We start from the raw sequence: 23,785 nt of genomic DNA on the forward strand, positions 1-23,785 counted from the left end.
ACAGCGCATGCCCCCCACCCCCGGGAGACAGGCAGCCACAGCGCATGCCCCCCACCCCCGGGAGACAGGCAGCCACAGCGCATGCCCCCCACCCCCGGGAGACAGGCAGCCACAGCGCATGCCCCCCACCCCCGGGAGACAGGCAGCCACAGCGCATGCCCCCCACCCCCGGGAGACAGGCAGCCACAGCGCATGCCCCCCACCCCCGGGAGACAGGCAGCCACAGCGCATGCCCCCCACCCCCGGGAGACAGGCAGCCACAGCGCATGCCCCCCACCCCCGGGAGACAGGCAGCCACAGCGCATGCCCCCCACCCCCGGGAGACAGGCAGCCACAGCGCATGCCCCCCACCCCCGGGAGACAGGCAGCCACAGCGCATGCCCCCCACCCCCGGGAGACAGGCAGCCACAGCGCATGCCCCCCACCCCCGGGAGACAGGCAGCCACAGCGCATGCCCCCCACCCCCGGGAGACAGGCAGCCACAGCGCATGCCCCCCACCCCCGGGAGACAGGCAGCCACAGCGCATGCCCCCCACCCCCGGGAGACAGGCAGCCACAGCGCATGCCCCCCACCCCCGGGAGACAGGCAGCCACAGCGCATGCCCCCCACCCCCGGGAGACAGGCAGCCACAGCGCATGCCCCCCACCCCCGGGAGACAGGCAGCCACAGCGCATGCCCCCCACCCCCGGGAGACAGGCAGCCACAGCGCATGCCCCCCACCCCCAGGAGACAGGCAGCCACAGCGCATGCCCCCCACCCCCAGGAGACAGGCAGCCACAGCGCATGGCCCGCACCCCCAGGAGACAGGCAGCCACAGCGCATGCCCCCCACCCCCGGGAGACAGACAGCCACAGCGCATGGCCCGCACCCCCGGGAGACAGGCAGCCACAGCGCATGCCCCCCACCCCCGGGAGACAGGCAGCCACAGCGCATGCCCCCCACCCCCGGGAGACAGGCAGCCACAGCGCATGCCCCCCACCCCCGGGAGACAGGCAGCCACAGCGCATGCCCCCCATCCCCGGGAGACAGGCAGCCACAGCGCATGCCCCCCACCCCCGGGAGACAGGCAGCCACAGCGCATGCCCCCCACCCCCAGGAGACAGGCAGCCACAGCGCATGCCCCCCAGCAGATTGGCAATCACTGGGCATGCGATTGATAGGAGCCATATAGCAGCGCCCCCTACAGTAATTGAAGAAAGTTGGTAGTAAGTGCAGGTACTATTGGACTCATCACCAGCCCCATTGTCTCCTCCTAATGTCCCTCGCTGTTATCTACAGCCGGTGATGTCGCCCCCCACCGCATCTATCCCAGCCCTGTAATTCGACTGTGATTATTTGAAGTGGATGCAAATGAAGCTGCAGCTAAAGGGAATCTGCAATTCCATAATCCCTCTGATTAGTTCTGGCGGTGATTATATCCCAGAGGAACAAAGGATCGACTGTATAGAAATCCAGCGACGACTGTCCCTCTGACATATGGAAGCATAGGTCAGGACCCACAGCTCCGTCAGCTATCCGCTAGTATGGCGGCAAGACTGGGCTCCCACTGGAAGTGTCTATGTATATAGGATTTGGTTATATATTCCTAATGTAAATTATAGTCACAGAGCTCTGTGCTAAAAACTACAAATGATTATTATTTTGGTTAGCACCTTGGCCCTGACAGACCCCATTAGGAGGGTGCCACAATGTACAGAGCTGTATAGTGCGGGTGCACTGGGGTCATGAGGGTATAGCATGGTCACTATGGGTGTACTGTGGCACTGTGGTGGTTGTTTAGGACTCCTCAACCTTCTGGGTAATGCAGAATAACAATTTCTACCACATTAGCCAGAAGGCCGAGAAGAAACCACAGTTCAGAACGGGAAGTCAGACAATGGGCAGAGGTAACGGTTTTGTCTACATCGGGTGTGGAATCAGACAGAACAGCTTTTACCCCCCCAGGCAGGTAAATGACCAGAAGTTTACAGGTCGTGGCAGAATTCTGACCCAAAAACATAATTTTTCCACTACTTTTATTCTGCTTTGTATTCATTCAGGGTGGAGGAGAAAAGTATAGGTTGAGATTCATGACCATTGTAGGCTTGGCCATCATTAGAGGGGCATGACTCCTCTCCATATCTGGAGTATGCTGTATATGGGGGGCTCAGGGGGAGTCACTGTCCGCTATAGGTGCTTGGCCCACTGTATATCCGGATGCCCTAATTAGATTGTTTAGGGGATGTTTGAAGCAGACAACCCCTTTAAGTAGTGGCCAACCGGGACAAATCTTATCTGCCATCTGATAAGTAAAACTTTTTCACCCCTCCCTGTGTGATGATCTGGAGCTAAAATGTGAATTGGTCTTGATTTACATACGAAAGAGCAGTGGGAACCATTAGCACAATAACTGGTCCAGAGCTAAAGTAAACTGTGAGCAAATGTCCCTGTGAAGACTTCCGGCTCCGAGCGTCTGATAATAAACCTGTAGGTAAGTTGTCCGCACAGCAGGCACATAATAATAGCCATGGGAATTTACATACATACTTACCGTGCAATAAAATACCAGCAGAACTGTGAATACAGCCCGGGAGTCAGAACCTGGAGCGGAGCTCCTATTTATCATGGATGTAAATATATAAACTCCCGTTTTCGACTCCAATCATCTTCCATCTTGGAGTCACGTGTACTTTAGTTATCGTCAATGGCCAAGTTTTCTTAAAGGAGATTTCCCACTGAAAACACTTATCCACAGCGGTCGGGTAAATGCCTGATCAGTGAGTGTCAACCACCTGGACCCCCACAAATCCCAGGAATCGGGGTCAGTAAATGCGATAAAGTGCCCCATATAAGTACAGCTCTGGTGAATGAGCTGAACCATGGGAGTCTCGGGAGTGCATGGAGCGATGGGGGGTATACATACTGGTGCTCCGGCTGCGATGGGGGGTATACATACTGGTGCTCCGGCTGCGATGGGGGGTATACCTACTGGTGCTCCGGCTGCGATGGGGGGTATACCTACTGGTGCTCCGGCTGCGATGGGGGGTATACCTACTGGTGCTCCGGCTGCGATGGGGGGTATACATACTGGTGCTCCGGCTGCGATGGGGGGTATACATACTGGTGCTCCGGCTGCGATGGGGGGTATACCTACTGGTGCTCCGGGTGCAATGGGGGGTATACCTACTGGTGCTCCGGCTGCGATGGGGGGTATACCTACTGGTGCTCCGGGTGCAATGGGGGGTATGCATACTGGTGCTCCGGCTGCGATGGGGGGTATACCTACTGGTGCTCCGGCTGCGATGGGGGGTATACATACTGGTGCTCCGGGTGCAATGGGGGGTATACCTACTGGTGCTCCGGCTGCGATGGGGGGTATACCTACTGGTGCTCCGGCTGCGATGGGGGGTATGCATACTGGTGCTCCGGCTGCGATGGGGGGTATGCATACTGGTGCTCCGGCTGCGATGGGGGGTATGCATACTGGTGCTCCGGCTGCGATGGGGGGTATACATACTGGTGCTCCGGCTGCGATGGGGGGTATGCATACTGGTGCTCCGGCTGCGATGGGGGTATGCATACTGGTGCTCCGGCTGCGATGGGAGGTATACCTACTGGTGCTCCGGCTGCGATGGGGGGTATACATACTGGTGCTCCGGCTGCGATGGGGGGTATACATACTGGTGCTCCGGCTGCGATGGGGGTATGCATACTGGTGCTCCGGCTGCGATGGGAGGTATACCTACTGGTGCTCCGGCTGCGATGGGGGGTATACATACTGGTGCTCCGGCTGCGATGGGGGGTATACCTACTGGTGCTCCAGCTGCGATGGGGGGTATGCATACTGGTGCTCCGGCTGCGATGGGGGGTATGCATACTGGTGCTCCGGCTGCGATGGGGGGGGTATACCTACTGGTGCTCCGGCTGCGATGGGGGGTATACATACTGGTGCTCCGGCTGCGATGGGGGGTATGCATACTGGTGCTCCGGCTGCGATGGGGGGGGTATACCTACTGGTGCTCCGGCTGCGATGGGGGGTATACATACTGGTGCTCCGGCTGCGATGGGGGGTATACATACTGGTGCTCCGGCTGCGATGGGGGGTATACATACTGGTGCTCCGGCTGCGATGGGGGGTATACATACTGGTGCTCCGGCTGCGATGGGGGGTATACATACTGGTGCTCCGGCTGCGATGGGGGGTATACATACTGGTGCTCCGGGTGCAATGGGGGGTATACCTACTGGTGCTCCGGCTGCGATGGGGGGTATACATACTGGTGCTCCGGCTGCGATGGGGGGTATACATACTGGTGCTCCGGCTGCGATGGGGGGTATACATACTGGTGCTCCGGCTGCGATGGGGGGTATACCTACTGGTGCTCCGGCTGCGATGGGGGGTATACCTACTGGTGCTCCGGCTGCGATGGTGGGTATACATACTGGTGCTCCGGCTGCGATGGGGGGTATACATACTGGTGCTCCGGCTGCGATGGGGGGTATACATACTGGTGCTCCGGCTGCGATGGGGGGTATACATACTGGTGCTCCGGCTGCGATGGGGGGTATACCTACTGGTGCTCCGGCTGCGATGGGGGGTATACATACTTTCTGGTCGCTTACAACTTTTCAAAGACATTTTTTCCTTTTAAGCCAAGTCTCCGTTTGAAAACGGCTTCACGGAATAGAAAATACATTTTTCATTTTACAGCGTCTTACGCACATTCTGCACCCTTACACAGGGTTCTGCACCCTTACACAGGGTTCTGCACCCTTACACAGGGTTCTGCACCCTTACACAGGGTTCTGCACCCTTACACAGGGTTCTGCACCCTTACACAGGGTTCTGCACCCTTACACAGGGTTCTGCACCCTTACACAGGGTTCTGCACCCTTACACAGGGTTCTGCACCCTTACACAGGGTTCTGCACCCTTACACAGGGTTCTGCACCATTGAACTTTTCTACCTTTTGCCACATTTCAGGCTTCAAACATAAAGATATTAAATTGTAATTTTTTGTGGGACACAATTGTGAAGTGGACTGAAATTTATGGGATATTTTGAACTTTTGTAATAAATGATAAACTGAAAAGTGGGTGTACAATATTATTTGGCCCTTTCAGGTCATACTTTGTAGCGCCACCTATTGCTCTGATTACAGCTGCAGTCTCTTGGGGTATCAGGTCTCTATGGCCCCTTCCACACTTGCGTTGCAGTTAGTGAAAAATGCACATTTTGCATCAGAGTGCAATCAGTTTTCAGTCAGAGTTTGTTCAGTGTCTCAGTTTTTCACGCGCGTTTTCAATGCAATTTCAGTGCGTGAAAGGACTCAGGGCTGAGCTCTATCTTTTCTATGGCAATTGATGCGTGAAAAACGCATTGCACTTGCAAGTGTCTCAGAGTGCGATGCGTTTCTGATGCATCTCCATAGACTTGTATGGTGCAAGTTTGGAAAGACCCATTGGTTACAATGGGTCAGAGTGCAATGCAAGTTCTGCGCGTCAAAAGCACGTGAAAACCGCAAGTGTGAAAGGGGCCTATCAGTTTTGCACATGGAGAGACTGAAATTCTTCCCGTTCTTCCTTGGAGAACAGCCGGAGCTCCGGGAGGTTGGATGAAGCGTCTGTGACCATCAGTTTTAAGTTCTTTCCACAGATTCTCGATTGGATTCGGGTCCAGACTGTGACTCTGCCGTTCTATCACCTGGATACGGTTATTTGGGAACCTTTCAATGTAGATTTTATGTTTGGGATCTTTGTCTTGTTGGAAGATAAATCTCCGCCCCAGACTCGCGTCTTTTATAGAATCCAACAGGTTTTCTTCCAGAATGTCCTGGATTTGGTTCCATCTTCCCATCAATGGTAACCATCGGCCCCCCTGCTGAAGAAAAGCCCAAACCATGTGTGACAGTGGGGATGGTGCCCCCCACGATGTGTGACAGTCTGGATGATGCCCCCCACCATGTGTGACAGTGGGGATGGTGCCCCCACCATGTGTGACAGTGGGGATGGTGCCCCCACCATGTGTGACAGTGGGGATGGTGCCCCCCACCATGTGTGACAGTGGGGATGGTGCCCCCCACCATGTGTGACAGTGGGGATGGTGCCACTACCATGTGTGACAGTGGGGATGCTGCCACCACCATGTGTGACAGTGGGGATGGTACCTCCACCATGTGTGACAGTGGGGATGGTGGCCCCCACCATGTGTGACAGTGGGTATGGTGCCTCCACCATATGTGACAGTCTGGATGATGCCCCCCACCATGTGTGACAGTGGGGATGGTGCCCCCACCATGTGTGACAGTGGGGATGGTGCCCCCACCATGTGTGACAGTGGGGATGGTGCCCCCCACCATGTGTGACAGTGGGGATGGTGCCCCCCACCATGTGTGACAGTGGGGATGGTGCCACTACCATGTGTGACAGTGGGGATGGTGCCCCCCACGATGTGTGACAGTCTGGATGATGCCCCCCACCATGTGTGACAGTGGGGAAGGTGCCCCCACCATGTGTGACAGTGGGGAAGGTGCCACCACCATGTGTGATGGGGCGATCGGGTCTTGGTAGATTTGCACGTCTGGTACGGCTTCCATTTACACTGCTTTTTGGCATGTTTAAAGTTTGTGAAATCTTTTTCTGGATTTAAAGGACACCTACCACCTGGATGAAAGACTGTACGCAAATGAGCCTCAGGGGCTCCAGGCTGTAGAGAGATACAGCTGTTAACAAATGCGTTTAGAAAACACAACTGTTAATGCATGTGTTTGTTCATGTAATGTTAATATATGCGTTAAAGCAAGTGTTAACATTTGCCTTTTGTAAACACAAGCATTAACAGCAACAGTCAAAATCTTATCGGTGTTAGCCCCCCCCCCCCCCTTGTTTAGAGAATGGCGCCATCAATGTGAATTGCTGGAAAGTGTCTCTAAGAAAAAATATAAAATATATATATATAATTTACTGCAAAAATATATTTTTATTTGATTTCATATCACTCTACGGAGTGATCAGTTATTCCAGGATTCCCGGTGTGCACATACAATGGACGGACTCCCATGTTTTCCATGTGAATAGCTGGACCTGTTTGTTAGGTCTCGGCTCCTCCTCACTTGTTTTGATGAAACCGAGTTATTGTCGGAGCGTCCCTCAATCACAAAGCGCCACTAGAATGTGAATACCTGGGAAATACATCCGATTCAATGAAATGTCCTGGAAAACAAGGGATATTCTGCTCCTGGAGAAGGTGTGAGGGATCAGCAGGAAGCGTCATGTGAACATTCCTCTACAAGCCTCGGGCGGTGGAGAGAACAAACACTCAGCCGGCAGGTTTTCGTCTCGTAATGCTCTAGACTTGTGTCTTGTTTTCACTTCTCAACTTTCTTAAAGCAGTTTTAGGCTACGTGCACACTGCCGTTGCCCGCCGTACCTTGGTGTAGCTCCCCGGCCCTCTCCATAGGAACATATGGCGCACGGCGCCGTAACACGGGAAAAGATAGGACATGTCCTATCTTTTCCCGGGCTGCAGAGCGGTACAGTGCCCCACGTGTGCTGCACTGTACCGCTCCCGTACAGTGCCGTGAGCAAATATGGGGGACGTATATCGGCCGTGCATAGGTCCCCCATACGTGTGTGTGAATGCAGCCTTAGACTTGGGTCCACCAGGGGAGGTGTAATAGAATGTTATGGGGTCATCCTGTAAAATATACACCCTGGTGACAAGTCATGGACTTACAGATAGGGAACTTCAGATGCAGGTTAGGTATAACTTAGCAGCGCCGGTCCGTTTCCTCCGTGATGAAATCTGATTTCTTCAATCCAAATGGCCCTGACTATACATCCATAAAGATAAATATTTCTCTGCATATGGATACTATTCTATCAACAGACCATTTTACTGATTTGGGAGGCATATTGGTGCTAACTCCCTTTAGGTATTTTTTTATATTTGTTTTTAATGATTTTTCTTTCTTTCTGCCAACAGTTAAGGCCAGGACAGGACAGCAAGCCAAGATCAAGTGGGTGGTCAGCATTGTATTCTATGTATTGCAGGTAGGTGGATTGTGTGATTCTACATTACAAATCTGATTTTGGTAAGATAGTCCCAGCTTATCTCCTCCCCCTCCCTGTACAATGACCTCTGTATAGATAACACTGACCCATCATTAGATCACTACTGACAATAGATGATGTCACAGCTTATCTCCTCCCCCTCCCTGTACAATGACCTCTATATAGATAACACTGACCCATCATTATATCACTACTGACAATAGATGATGTCACAGCTTATCCCCTCCCCCTCCCTGTACAATGACCTCTATATAGATAACACTGACCCATCATTAGATCACTACTGACAATAGATGATGTCACAGCTTATCTCCTCCCCCTCCCTGTACAATGACCTCTGTATAGATAACACTGACCCATCATTAGATCACTACTGACAATAGATGATGTCACAGCTTATCTCCTCCCCCTCCCTGTACAATGACCTCTATATAGATAACACTGACCCATCATTACATCACTACTGACAATAGATGATGTCACAGCTTATCTCCTCCCCCTCCCTGTACAATGACCTCTATATAGGTAACACTGACCCATCATTACATCACTACTGACAATAGATGATGTCACAGCTTATCTCCTCCCCCTCCCTGTACAATGACCTCTATATAGGTAACACTGACCCATCATTACATCACTACTGACAATAGATGATGTCACAGCTTATCTCCTCCCCTCCCTGTACAATGACCTCTATATAGATAACACTGACCCATCATTACATCACTACCGACAATAGATGATGTCACAGCTTATCTCCTCCCCCTCCCTGTACAATGACCTCTATATAGATAACACTGACCCATCATTACATCACTACTGACAATAGATGATGTCACAGCTTATCTCATCCCCCTCCCTGTACAATGACCTCTATATAGATAACACTGACCCATCATTACATCACTACTGACAATAGATGATGTCACAGCTTATCTCCTCCCCTCCCTGTACAATGATCTCTATATAGATAACACTGACCCATCATTACATCACTACCGACAATAGATGATGTCACAGCTTATCTCCTCCCCCTCCCTGTACAATGACCTCTATATAGATAACACTGACCCATCATTACATCACTACCGACAATAGATGATGTCACAGCTTATCTCCTCCCCCTCCCTGTACAATGACCTCTATATAGATAACACTGACCCATCATTACATCACTACTGACAATAGATGATGTCACAGCTTATCTCCTCCCCCTCCCTGTACAATGACCTCTATATAGATAACACTGACCCATCATTACATCACTACCGACAATAGATGATGTCACAGCTTATCTCCTCCCCCTCCCTGTACAATGACCTCTATATAGATAACACTGACCCATCATTACATCACTACTGACAATAGATGATGTCACAGCTTATCCCCTCCTCCTCCCTGTACAATGACCTCTATATAGATAAAACTGACCCATCATTACATCACTACTGACAATAGATGATGTCACAGCTTATCTCCTCCCCCTTCCTGTACAATGACCTCTATATAGATAACACTAACCCATCATTACATCACTACTGACAATAGATGATGTCACAGCTTATCTCCTCCCCCTTCCTGTACAATGACCTCTATATAGATAACACTAACCCATCATTACATCACTACTGACAATAGATGATGTCACAGCTTATCTCCTCCCCCTTCCTGTACAATGACCTCTATATAGATAACACTGACCCATTATTACATCACTACTGACAATAGATGATGTCACAGCGTGTCCCCTCCCCCTCCTGTACAATGACCTCTATATAGATAACACTGACCCATCATTACATCACTACTGACAATAGATGATGTCACAGCTTATCTCCTCCCCCTCCCTGTACAATGACCTCTGTATAGATAACACTGACCCATCATTACATCACTACTGACAATAGATGATGTCACAGCTTATCTCCTCCCCCTCCCTGTACAATGACCTCTATATAGATAACACTGACCCATCATTATATCACTACTGACAATAGATGATGTCACAGCTTATCTCCTCCCCCTCCCTGTACAATGACCTCTGTATAGATAACACTGACCCATCATTACATCACTACTGACAATAGATGATGTCACAGCTTATCTCCTCCTCCCTGTACAATGACCTCTATATAGATAACACTGACCTATCATTACATCACTACTGACAATAGATGATGTCACAGCTTATCTCCTCCCCCTCCCTGTACAATGACCTCTATATAGCTAACACTGACCCATCATTACATCACTACTGACAATAGATGATGTCACAGCTTATCTCCTCCCTCTCCCTGTACAATGACCTCTATATAGATAACACTGACCCATCATTACATCACTACTGACAATAGATGATGTCACAGCTTATCTCCTCTCCCTCCCTGTACAATGACCTCTATATAGATAACACTGACCCATCATTACATCACTACTGACAATAGATGATGTCACAGTCCCCCCCCCCCCCCCCTCTCCCTGCACACAATTTTTGTTGTATGTCCTAAATCCATATGTCGGTAAAAGAGTAGACATAATACAGTGTAATGGCAGTGGACATGCTGCCTCTTTCCATATAATTAGTTTCATACATCCTAAAGTGATCTATTGACCATGGCCCTAATAGTTGTGGCAAGAGGAGCAGCTGGCCCTCTAACCCCACCACTGGCAATCACTCTGATACCAGTGCCCTCATTATCCTAATTTATGTCTATGTATTTCTAGATGATGTAATAACATCACATCAGGTGAAACTAGGGTCAGCGCTAGGCTTCAGTGGGCCCCTTTGCAGTGAACTCACGTGGCGGCATTAAATATTCAGACACTAAATCTCCTGTTCCCTAAAATATTAGTTAATCCTACCAAACAGCCCCCTCATGGTTATTTTATTTAAAGCCTCCCGCACCCCCATGGATTCCTTATGTACAGCTTAAATAGGTTGATGTTATGATTCAAAACATTTAATGGCTTCTCTAAAGTATTGTGAGTTAACACTAAGATGGCCGCCACTGGAAACTACAAGTCCCATGACCCTTTAGTTTCTCCTCCTCCCTCTTATGCTGTGCAACCAGTGATGATGTAACATACTTTCTTGCTCTGTTACCATAGTAATGATGTGTAACTGCCATCACTGCACCTCACTGAGACATCTCACCACAACACTGGCCATACTGGATGCACTGCAACCAACCGACTACAGCCAAACTTAGTGCTGATCACATGACCTGCCCAGGCAGGTGCAGGACATGTGATGTGGACATGTGACCAGCAGCCATCTTCTGTTCTGTGTCTAATCCATGTGGAGGAAAACAATGGACTGATTAAAGGGCCAGTAGCATTTTAATTCTTCATTACAGTGAATGTCCACAGCATTTTCTGCTAAGGGGAGCAAAATTTTAAATAACAACTAATTACACATTAGCTTATATTTTCAGGACCCATTTGTATATGAATTATGCTGATTCCTGGAATACCCCTTTAAGTAAAATATATAACAGTTTTCTGGTGGATGGTGTTGGAGACATTTAAAACAGAAGAGCTGTGAAGCTGTTGATTGCACAGAGCACAGCAGTGTGAGGAAACGCCCCCTGTGCACATGGAGAAGATGCAATTATGTAAAATAAATCCATATGTCACAGTCCTGCTGATAACAACATATAGGAAGGACTACACGTCTCTCCATGGACAATACCTAACACTGACTGCAGTCTCCTGGTCACATTCCCTTTTAAATGTCACATTCAATATAATAATTCATAATGACAGTAAAATGTCAGATCGTGATGGGCCAGTGTTACCTCTATGCAGATCCTCAGATCAAAGTTGGCAAATAGATGTAAGGGGGGAAATTTTATAAGAATGGAGCAAAACTGCGCTAGTTGTGCTTTATAACCAATCAGAGCTCAGATTTAGTTTTTTCACAGCAGTTTATAAAATGAAAGCTGAGCACTGATTGGTTGCCTTGAGCAACTAGAACAGTTCTGCACTCAGACACTTCTGAGAAATCTCCCCTTATATGTTGATTTTGTCCCTTATATTTTTTTCAAAATATATAATTTTATATACCTTTTGCTACCTAATGTGCTTGGAAGAGATAATTACCAAAAAAAAACTGAAAAAAAAACCCTGGGGGGACTGGCTGTGTATAGCTAAAGAAGTTCTTTTGCTCTTCTAAACTTGCAGCCCCCTCAGCATATGAAATATACGGTGGCTGAGTGAGTAGCACTTCTGCCTTGCAGCGCTGGGGTCCTCGGTTCAAATCCCACTCAGGTCAACATCTGCAAAGAGTTTGTATGTTCTCTCCGTGTTTGTGTGGGTTTCCTCCGGGTCCTCCGGTTTCCTCCAACACTCCAAAACATACTGTTAGGTTGTTTCCATTGTGAGCCCAATTGGGGACGGGGACCAATTTGACATGCTTTGTGCAGAGCTGCGTAATCTGTAGGCGCTATATAAATAATGAACTATTATTATTCTTCCAAACATTCCCTCTTTTTTTTTTGTCAATTTTTTTTTATGTATTTTTTTATTTTTTGCCTGTTGACCTATAAAGTGAGCCTGAGATGAGTCATGTAGAGGTACTTCAGTTTCCCCCAGGGGTGGCATTAATGCCTGTATAGGCGCTATAGAGCGGTCAGTTTGGGCCTCAAAAAAACTCATGCATTTAATACGGATGAGACTTTTCATTCCTCGGTTGTGGCATGGACACTATATGTCCTTCATGTTCTTTGCTGCTGCAGCTCGTGGCCCTGATAGGTCATATGACCACCGAGGCTCTGGTCAAAAAAACTGTAAGATGAGTATTTTTACTCTTCTGGAAAAATTTATGTAACCTCTGGTCGCCTTTATATGTTGAACTTTATAGAATCTAGAACCTTTTTGATGTCATATTAAAGGAAAGAATCTTGCCTTTCAAACCACATAAGGCTTGTGGATCTGGGAGCTACAGAACCAGAAATACGGGCCGTTAAAGACATTTTCCTGAGTAGGATATTTATCTGCAGCTTGTATTTCCCACCATGTCTTTAACTGGCTGAATCTCTGGTTCTATAGCTCCCAGAACAACAAGCCTGGTGTGATCTGAAAGATGAGATTCTTAGCTGTAATGTGATATCAAAACTGTTACTCTTCACTTTCAGGCTCCAAAAGTGACTCTTCTCAGGTCATTGGCATATGAATTTTGAGGAGACTTCTCACAAAAGAGGCAATTCTAGAGAGGTTATCCCTTACCCCACCTGTGGGGGCTGCTAGTTCAGTGGTGTAAAAGCCGGTGACAGAGAATCCTGAAATCTATGTGCTGGCACAGATCATTTCCAGGATTCTCTCACTGCAATGGAAGATACAAATTGAGAAACACTTTCTCCAGAGGTGATAAAACCATTGAACTGAAGTGATTCACACCTCAACCTCTAAACTAGACTGGCATCAGGCATCTCTAGTATCAGAGGAGTCTCTGAATATATTTATGGGTTTGCTGTGTAGACTATGGGATCATTTACAATTCTAGGCCATCACTAGGCAATGCAAAATGCTACAGATTAGAGGTGGCAAACCTGTGGCCAGGTGCCAGGGGTCACACTCAGAGACCTCTCTGTGGGCACCCAGCATGGAGTCCTCAGACAGGACTCGAGGCTCCAGGGATGTGCTGAGCTCAGCGCTATTTTAAAGCGACACATCTTTGACTGCCTGGGACTACAGGAGGAGCAGGGTATTTGGGCTCAGTTGGATCTTTCCTTCTTCCTTATCTCAATGTTAGAGATGTCACCATCTGGCCACAGCCATGGGCATTGCGCTCCGGTCCTTCTTGTAGCCTGTGCTGGTCCTTTGAGAAACTCTAAATTTTCTAGTCTGCTCCCAGGCATCTTCTGCACATGTGGGCTATTACAGGCACATTTCTCCATAGGAAAGTCCCATTCATGGGCAACCTGGGGGGGGGGGGGTTGTTTAGCAGTTCTGCTAGTTGTCATTAGGACATGGCACAATTGGTGACACCATCTTCTCTGCCGTTGTCTAACATCTACATTGTCTGATCAATTGTCTGATCCCTCTAATGTATAATATATACAGAGCTACACTACTTGGAGTATAGTAATTACTCAGACTTTAACTTATCCTTTCTAGACCATACCAGCGTCTATAAATCCCCCCATTACTGCCTAAATTATGGCATAAATACACCTTTACATTTACTCTTTTTGGTCTTTTACATTTCACGTGTTGGCAAAGCCGTAGATGTTGGTAGCAGGTGACAACTTGGCGGTGCGCTCCAGATCTCTTGGCTTTACTACGCACTGATCAATTTTTTAGAAGAGGCGGGCATCCTCCCCGCAGCAGGAAAAGACTGACTTATTCAGAGCCTGAGGATAAGATCCATGATGGAATAAGCTTCTTCTCTCGCTGTACATGATTGCTAATTGATGACATTTCCCTATAGAAATCTGCAGAAACATCAGCAGAGAGAGAAGTTCTAGAACATCTTCTTCTCCTTCTTTTTGTATATATTTGATGCCATCATCATCAGCTTCTATCCACGTACCTCATATATGGATTCCCATTCATTTGAATGCTATAATGCAATCCTACCCCCCCCCCCCAATATACTGCCGGCCACTGCATGTCATGGAAACTCCTTATCTCCCCAAGAATGAAAGGCAACATGTGATTACCCATTCTTTCCTGTGATTGGGTGTTTCCTGCTTTCTGAAGAATCAGAATTAATATTTGCTGTATTAATACCGACCTCACAAGCTGATATACTTGATTTTTCATGTGCCATTTTCAAGCTTTGCTGTGTAGACTAGTACAATGCTAGCGGAGCCACATCGGTATCATTGATGTTAAAGGGAACCTGTCACCAGGAGAGCCATTTTTAGCCCTCCCCCCAGTCCCCACAGAGCATAGTACATACACTGCCAAAGTGTTTTTGTATTAAAAATAGGTTTTACAGAAAAAAAGCTATGTTATATTGTACCTTTCATTAGCATCTGCTGTGTGACTAGGCAGTTGCCAAATGGGAGGGGCTGGAAAGGAGCAGTCCCCCCCACCCTTGGGGAACGGCTTCTCCATGTGACCTTTTCAAATATATGAAAACACCCATCACTGGGCTTAGCGACGCCCCCTGCTCCTCTACAGCCAATCCCGAGTGAGGGGAGTTATTCATATATTTGAAAAGGTCACATGTTTCCCAAGGGTGGGTGGGGGGGGAACTGCTCCTTGTGGGGACTGGGGGAGTGCGAAAAATGGGTCTCCTGGTGACAGGTTCCCTTTAATTACAGCTGTAATGTGCTGCTTGTGATCTTGGTAAAGCCATCTAAAAAGCTTTTCCTCCATTTTTGAAGGCAACTCCTTCTTTTCTTAAAGGGAACCTGTCATCAGCAATTGGCCTAATAAACCACTACCAGAATATTGTCAGGAAGCGTAACACCTTCTAGTTTTTGCTTCTTTCATGGTCCAGTGTGTTGGCATCCTCCTGAAAATCAACTTGGATGTATAAAGTCAAGCAGGAGGAGAGTTCAACACTGAAGCCAAGGTGGGAGCTCTGAACGCCTCCTCCTCTGTGACTGACATCTGTGAATGTCTCTGGATGCAGGAGCAGCAATTACAATGCAAGGGGTTTCTTAAGGAAGAGAGAGCTTGACTTCAGTGTTAAAATCTCCACCTCCTTTTACATCTCACTTCAAAGTTGATATTCTGGATGATGCCACCGCACTGGGTTAATGAAAGAAACACAATCTGGAAGGTGTTCAGCTGCTTGACAACATACTGCTAGTGGTCAATTTTTGCTGACAGGTTCCCTTTAAGGTTTCACAAACTAGGCGTGAAAGTTAGTAAATCTTCCAGAACCCGATGGCCCCACCTTTTCCCCCATCTTGCCCCAACCCCTTTTTTATAAAGTTTGTGGGTGGTGTAAAACATTTGTACAAAAAATAATCATTGATACTTTTCCTCCCATTGATTTTATGAGACTTTGGAATGGATTTTGATACAATAAAGTAAACTTGGATGGGATGACGGCCTTTATTTGTTGCCATCAGAAAGATTTAACCAAAATTCATCAAAGGAGGATGGTAGGGTGATGATCAGCAGGTCAGTCTTCCTCAGAGGTGAGTCATGTAGCCCCAATATTTATCCCCAGAGCCGTCACATGGGCAAAACATTTCCTCCAATGATAGAGCTGTTGCTGAGAGCCAGAGAAAACCTTCCCTAGCAACAGCGACACATTGGATGGCCGTAACATCCAGTCACAACATGGTTGTCAACCTAAAGACATCTGCCTAGAGATGACATTTTCCCTCCAAAACTCTGAGGTAATTCTCGTGGGATGACTATAATCCCTTGTGGATCCTTCAGATGCTTATTTTTTTGGCACCCAATGCACTACCTGGCCATGGTTACTGCTCACTGGGATTAGCCCCTATTACTTGGAGTGTTTTTGGATATTGAAGAGCACCCTAAAAACCTTCCATGTGCACATACCCTTAAAGGGGTTGTTTAAATTTATTGTGTAAGTGTCTGACCGCTAGGGCGCCAGCAATCTGTACGAGGGGGCTCACTAATGGTTGGATATGCGGGACAAGCATGTGTCCTGCCGCACCAGTCAATAGTAGGGGAGTGTTGGGAATTGCTGAGCACAGCACAGGGTATCGCTGGCAGTCCTGTTCACTGTCTGTGTGAGTGTTGGAGATAGGTGTGCACTGTGCTTGGCAATCTCTGACTATTGACCATTGAATGTATCAGCAGGACACAAGCTTGTCCTGCCGCTCAACTTCATTATTGTGAATGGGACCCTACTTCCCTGGATTGTTTATTTATTTTTTTTTTTTGGGGGGTGGGGGTGGGGTTTCTTGTGATTAATGGGGCTCCCAGCTTTCAGACCCTAACCTGTTCAGGGGACCCAGTACATTCATGTTGCCTATTTATTTAGTGCAATGATTCATCTCCCCTGTGGGGGAGCTGCAGGGAAACCTAGACACTTGCTGCCTCCCCAATAATGACATTAGATTTCCACAACTGGAGATATCCTTAAAGTCCAGACATGATTTCTACTTCATGTATCTCTCCAGGCAATATATAGCCTGATCCAACACTGTATACACTGTATATACGGCTGCTGCTGGCTTCTACCTATTTGCCCTGTTTATTACCTCAACTAGTTCTAATAGGTAGTTACTATATCCCCATTGCAGGAGATCTAATGTGCCCCCCACTGCCATGTCCCCTATTATTTTACGTTCTGGCTCGGCTCGGGCACCGCACCCAGTGTATACTCCGTATAGTGGATTCGTGCCCGGGCAGCTGCCCCTCCCTAATGTTAAAGAATTTGAGCATAAAAAGCATTGGGGCGGTTTAAATTTTTGCCCTTGGCAAACGCTGACTTACAAAACAGCATTTCGGAGAGGTGTATTATTACTGGTCTGTCCAGGTCATGTGCTGAGGCTTCATGTTCTTACATATATTTGGGGGGGGGAGATGTGGACACACCTGCTCCTTGAAGACATCTACTATCTCTTATGTTTCATTGTTCACGTCTGTCTTTAGAGATCTGTGGTGCTGCATTACATTCCGCTGATTCTGTCGCTTTATGTTATTTTTATCGTGGGCTGATTCTATGCACAGACGTTTCCCCTGGTACCATAAAGAGGGCGAGCAGCCAAATGGCCCGGGGCGTAAGACCAACATGTCCTGCATAGTAACACGCTGTACACCGAGCTTGTTGTGAAGGCACATGGCTCCCCAGCGCCTACAGGCGGTGCTAATGTCATGTAACATCACGACGAGGCAAGTCACTACTTGTACACGTCACCATATTCTGACACGCAGCACAACTCCATACATACTCCTAGGTTATGTTCTCATCTAAAATTGTGGACGTCTTGTACATAGGACTTTTTAGGTGGGCAAATTGCTGGGTGCCATAATGGCTGGCCCCTTTCTCATAATGGAAAAGTAGAACGGATGAACAAATCCAAATTTATGTTTCAGTTTAGCTGAATGTTTTGGAGTAGCCTTCTCATACTTGCACATAAGGGGGACCCTAAAACACGTTGCGCACCTTGTGAATTTGATGATGATTCCTCGTGTATTGATAAATCTCTACCTCTGTTTTTTTTATTATATACCTTTAGTTGTGTCCTGCAAGTTATTTGGGCCGGAACCAGACTGAAGACCTTTCTGGGACCAGACCCAGAACCCCCACAGATCAGCAATGTATTTACAGAGATGAAACAGGAAATGGATTGCACCGTTCTCTTTGCAGTGGTCGGACAAAGTCACTACAGGCTGGCTCTTTTTCAGGTGAATGGGATCTAGTCTGCAGTAACCTTGTCTGACCACTACACAAAGAGTGGCGCTGTCGACATCCTGTTCCCTTCTCTGTGTATTCAGTGCGTAGAACAGCTTACCTGTAGAGGTGTTAGATGTTGGATCCTCAACAATCTGATTTTAGGATATGTACTATTTTGTAAACGGCAGCTTCTTCTAAATTTTAATTTTTTTTACCTGAAGTCGTAGACAAGGTCTTCTGTGTGTGTAAAGGGTTACCTGAGTCTTCAGCAGTATAATTAATCTGTTCAGAACTCTTATCATGAAATAAAACTGCACATTCAGACTCGGTCTATACAGTAAAGCAGATAAAACTGCTGATGGTTGCACTGCACTATTTATGGATTATTTTACGCCATTTTTGTTTTCTTATTAAAGGGGTGTATTATAAAAAGAAAACTAAATAATATTGTAAAGAAATAGTGGCGTCGTGGGGCTCCTATTTTTCATCCGGAGTCTATGCCGATTCTTCAGCATTAATCGCATGTACAGTGGATCGCACACAACATCTCGTATTCATGAAGAATGTGACATTTTTGTGGTTTTTTTTCTCTTATTTTTTAGGCTGCTTTAATGGTCTCGCTTATATGGAAATACTACTCGGAGCCGGTGATGGTGCTGCCCAGTAAGTGGATCGCACCCCTGGAACGGCTTGTGGCGTTCCCTACTGGGATTCCAGGTAAAAGCTAACATTCTTGTTCCCTCCATTATATATTATTCAGCCTTCATTGCCAATTTGTTCTTGTCTAAAAGCTTTTTATTTTGTCTTTTCATGAGTCATGTGAGCTTGTGTTGTCTCTGGGGGGGGGGAGGGGGGGTTGGAAGGGGGGTCACCACCTCAAGTTTTCTGGATGATGCAGTTGCATGGATCGTACCAGCCAAACTCTACATAGGGGAAACACTTCTGATATAAATGATGGATGTTTTTATTAGTGCAGGAGGCCAGGTAGTTGCGAGCGCAGCTACTGCTACTGCTCCACTCTCTGTCCTGGCTCCTGACGTTGGATGAATTCTTCCAGAGTCAGGACCCAGAACAGAGCAGCCCCATGAGAGGTAAGTACTTGTCAGAGCTATACTGTACTGCTCCCGGAATTTCTTCACCTCCTGGCGCAGCTCTGCTCCAGGTGTTGATGCTTGTACATGCAACCAGAAACCGAAATCGCATCGGGGGCGACGGAAGGTGAGTATGTAAGTTTTTTAATTTTTTTAATTGACTCCTGTACAAGACGAAAGGCAGTTTTTCAGTACATTTTTTGTACTGAAAAACTCAACTTATACACAAGTATATACGGTATTATCTTGTGCAGTATGACAATATGTGTCCTCCTCTGGCCTAAATCCTTACATCAGTAATAAAATGGGAAAAGGACATTTCATAGTTGGTCCATTTTATCAATTTTATCAATTCTAACTCCACCAAAATGGGCACTGACTCCGCAGCGCCAGCACCATACCAGCACAGCGCCAGCACGGTACCTGCACATCGCCAGCACCATACCAGCACGGTACCTGCACGGCACCAGCACGGTACCTGCACAGCGCCAGCACCATACCAGCACAGCACCAGCACGGTACCAGCACCATACCAGCACGGTACCTGCATAGCACCAGCGGTAATCCTTGTATTACATTATACAGGGTACTTTCTTCCTATCTGCCTGTTAATGCTCTGTTATTACAGTATTGTTATAATTATAACCTGAGATTTGCTATTATAAGTCTTGGCAGCGGCTGTACACACGTCCTAATGTATACAGCCAGCGCTGTGGCCACAGGGATTGGTCTGTGGCTGCCATAAAGCTACGTTCCAGTTAACCACAGACTCGTCAGCCAGCTCCTGGGCTCTCACAGGGATTCTTAGGAGATGACAACCTTGTGACTACTGGGAGCCTTCGCCTCTTCTACTATTAACCCCTTAATGACTGCTGTATAGGGGTTTTACAGAGGCCATTAATGGTACTTCTTCTGACTCGCCGCCTTTCTACGTCGGCACGTCAGAAGATTGCAGGACATCGAGTCCCGCAAGTTCCGGTGTCTGGCTGTCCAGACCCAGACCCGGAATCGGAAAAACTTTGAGCCCAGGTGTTTAATCAAGCATGACTGCGGAGTGTAAGTGTCTCCCCTGTGGATCGTACCCCCGCACAGTATTAGATCCTTTCTGCAGGGTCCGGTGTGTGCCCCGATGCTGCAGACTCCTCTTCACGTCTGGTTCCGCCTACTGGCAGGACCCGACTGTAACTAAATGAGCATGCGTCACCCCAGTTACATATAAAATCCAAATAAATGTATATAAAACACAAAAGAACTTACATATTTGGTATCACCGCGTCCGTATTAATCTGTACAATAAATTTAAATCAATACTGAACTTGAAATAGTTAATGAAATTTCGTGAATAAGCTATAGACCCCTCCCCCAAATTAATTATCTATACATTGTATCTCGCCCCGCATATAATAAGCCCTCATATGTTCGCATTACCAAAAAAATAAAAATGTTCTAGCCTGTACAATGTGACAATACAAATCTTCTCTGTATGGGGCCGTGCACCCATACCACAGTCACCACCACCTATCATATCAGTACACTCGGGAGAAATTGGGGATCAAACTTTGCATTTCATTATTTAGTTCATTATAAAAGTGTAACTTTTGGCCTAAATGAATGTATTTTCCCCAAAAATTCTAAAGTTTCTAAATGAGTGGACACATAAAATATCATCCCAACATAACTAACATTTCCTGAATGTCTGCTTTATCAAGCTTTTGGGTAGTTTAACTATCTGCTTGGAAAGCAGAACATTTCAAACTTTGAAAATATAGAATTTTAGGAACTTTTGCCAAATTTTACTTTTTTTTTTTTATAGAACGAAACGTAAAACTTATCACTTAAAATTGACAACTAACATGAAGTACAATGTGTCACGAGACAATCAGTCAGTCAGTCTCAAAATCGCCTGGATATGTTAAAGCTTCCAAAGTTCTAACCAAATATTGTGACACGTGTCAGATTCTAAAAATGGAATCTGGTCACCAAGCTGAAAACAAGCGTCAGTGATGAGGGGTTAAAGGGGACCTCTTCCCATCTGTGTCTACTAGCCTGGTGTCAGCCCGGGCAGTGAAAAAGGGCTGAGACCTGTAAGACAGTGGTCCCCAACCTGGTGCCATCCTGGATGAGCTGCACTTCCTGAGCCACTTGTGTGGGTTGTTATAGGGAGGTCATACAGGCATGTGGAGGCTACGCACAATACTGAGCCTCATTTTGTCTTGTTTTACGGACATTACATCACAGTTGGATCATCCTATAGTGTGTTTTTCCACTTTAATTTTTTGGGTGACTCCAAATCCAGGCTTCCATTGGTTAATAAATTTGATTTCCATTGATGATTTTGTTGTCAGCACATTCAACTTAGTACAGAGCTAAGTATTCAATGAGGATATTTCATTCCTTCAGATCTAGGATGTGTAATTTCAGTGTTCCCTTTATTTTTTTTGAGCGCTGTATATACTACAGCAGTGGTGGCGAACCTATGGCACGGGTGCCAGAGGTGGCACTCAGAGCCCTCTCTATGGGCACCTGCACCATCACCCCAGGCCAGACAGGACTCAAGGTCTCTTGCAGTCCCAGGCAGCCCAGGACCCTAGGAGGAAGCTACAATGATAATCCAAACTTCTTCTCCTTCTTTTTACTGTATTGTTGTCCTCAGGTGCCTATACAATTTAAACATGTGACAGAGCAGGTAGTAATAAATCACTGCTTAAATTGTCGCATTGGCACTTTGCGAAAAATATGTGGGTTTTAGTTGTAGTTTGGGCACTCAGCGTCGAAAAGGTTTGCCATCACTGTACTACAGTATGGCCGTATTTGGGTATTTTGCACATTCTAACAGATCTTCAGAATGTCCTTGGGTCTTGTAAAAACCCTGAGGTCGTCATGATGATGGATTTTCACTCTTCCCAATGATGGGAAACGACTCTTAAAGCCAAGATGGTGGGGCCCATGCACTGACGGCTGTTACACGGCGCTGGCCGCTTTGCCGATGGCATGTAAATGTTAAAACTTATGTTCTGTGCCAGCAAAGATCGAGGTTGCTAATGCTGGGTGTTTGATGCAAAGTTCAGCAAACACCCAATCTGTATGGAGAGGGCTCACCCCGGGGATCACTAGGGAGCACACCATCTATGGGGTTAAGTGCACTGAATGCTACCAGTCTATGAGGTGGGGCACTGCATCATGGTATAATCTGTATTTATTGACTGATGCCAATGCCGTTGGCTGATCCTGTGTTTACATGACTATTCAATACACATGACTCTCATTTCAGGTGCAGTAGGGATCACCTGCTGGCTTGTGGTGTGTAATAAGGTTGTCGCCCTCATGCTGTACCCCATCAGCTGAGCAGTCTCCAGACTCCTCCATCCGCCTACATCCAATGTTAACATTCCCTGAGTGGTCGACCATGTATTTATTAATTTCTGTCTAATATATGATGTACAGTATAATAACGCTGCTTTGTCCATCAGAGCCTGTGTGACACCAAGTGTGACGTCATGTGTGATGCTTTCATTATGTCTTTTTTTACATCACAACCTGAATAAAGCTGAAATACTCTGAAATCTCCTGTGAGTTGTGTTTTTTTCTGTCTTTCCTCTCTTGTACAATACAGCAGTGAGATATCAATATTCATCTAATGGATTTATATAACTGACTATAATAGACATTATTAAAGACAAACTGTAAAGTTTTTTTTTTTTCCACAAATCAGTAGCTCTTGGGATGTAAAACAACTTTGCATATTATCTTTGTTACCTAGATGTAGCAGTTGCCTTGCTGTACCCCTCAGATTACCTCAGTGCTGCAGGAGCTTCTTCCTCTCCCTGTGCTGATAAGCCCTGCAGTCTGTAGTTTATCTGATGTTTATCAGAGGGTTTCATGGGAGGGGCTGCTGCTCCCTACTCACAGAGGAGGAGGTCATGTGACAGAGCTCTCTCTGTGTATGTAGCAGAGCTGGATGTGTTCAAGACTGTGGATACAGATGTCTCCTGCACAGAATAGTGAGGTACAAGATCTTCCCTGTTCCCTATCAGTCCCTCCATCCCTGTCTGAGATTTTCTCTCTCTGCACTTCATGCTGCTCCCCTCACCCACCTTGTACTCCTCATTTTGTGCACTGTGCAGACAAGCCATTAACCCTTAGTGCTCATACAGCACAGGCTATAGACTGCATATAACTGGTGTACTTGGATTCCTACCACTTATTACGTGTTCCATGCTCCTCGCTGTGATGGAAGCTGTCACCATATACACCCTGTATATATACTGTGCAATGTTCAGTGGATTTACTTGTGGAAAATTAAAAGGATTTAATGCTCAATTACTTTGAGAAAGAACACAAGGCATCATGGGATTTGT

The 23,785-nt window shown here is 47.0% G+C and overlaps 1 protein-coding gene across 1 annotated transcript in view; it reads left to right on the forward strand.

The window, feature by feature from the left end:
• Positions 1-22,990, forward strand: part of GET1 (guided entry of tail-anchored proteins factor 1) — a 33,722-nt gene extending 10,732 nt beyond the window's left edge. The window contains exons 3-5 of the mRNA XM_072138783.1: positions 7,966-8,033; positions 18,939-19,053; positions 22,699-22,990. Of these exons, the coding sequence (XP_071994884.1) occupies positions 7,966-8,033; positions 18,939-19,053; positions 22,699-22,772 (257 nt within the window). The 3' untranslated portion in view covers positions 22,773-22,990. The remainder of the gene's footprint in view (positions 1-7,965; positions 8,034-18,938; positions 19,054-22,698) is intronic.
• Positions 22,991-23,785: the final 795 nt, after the last annotated feature.

This window comes from Engystomops pustulosus, chromosome 2, assembly GCF_040894005.1.
Source record: "Engystomops pustulosus chromosome 2, aEngPut4.maternal, whole genome shotgun sequence".
In the NCBI taxonomy this organism is placed as follows: domain Eukaryota; kingdom Metazoa; phylum Chordata; class Amphibia; order Anura; family Leptodactylidae; genus Engystomops; species Engystomops pustulosus.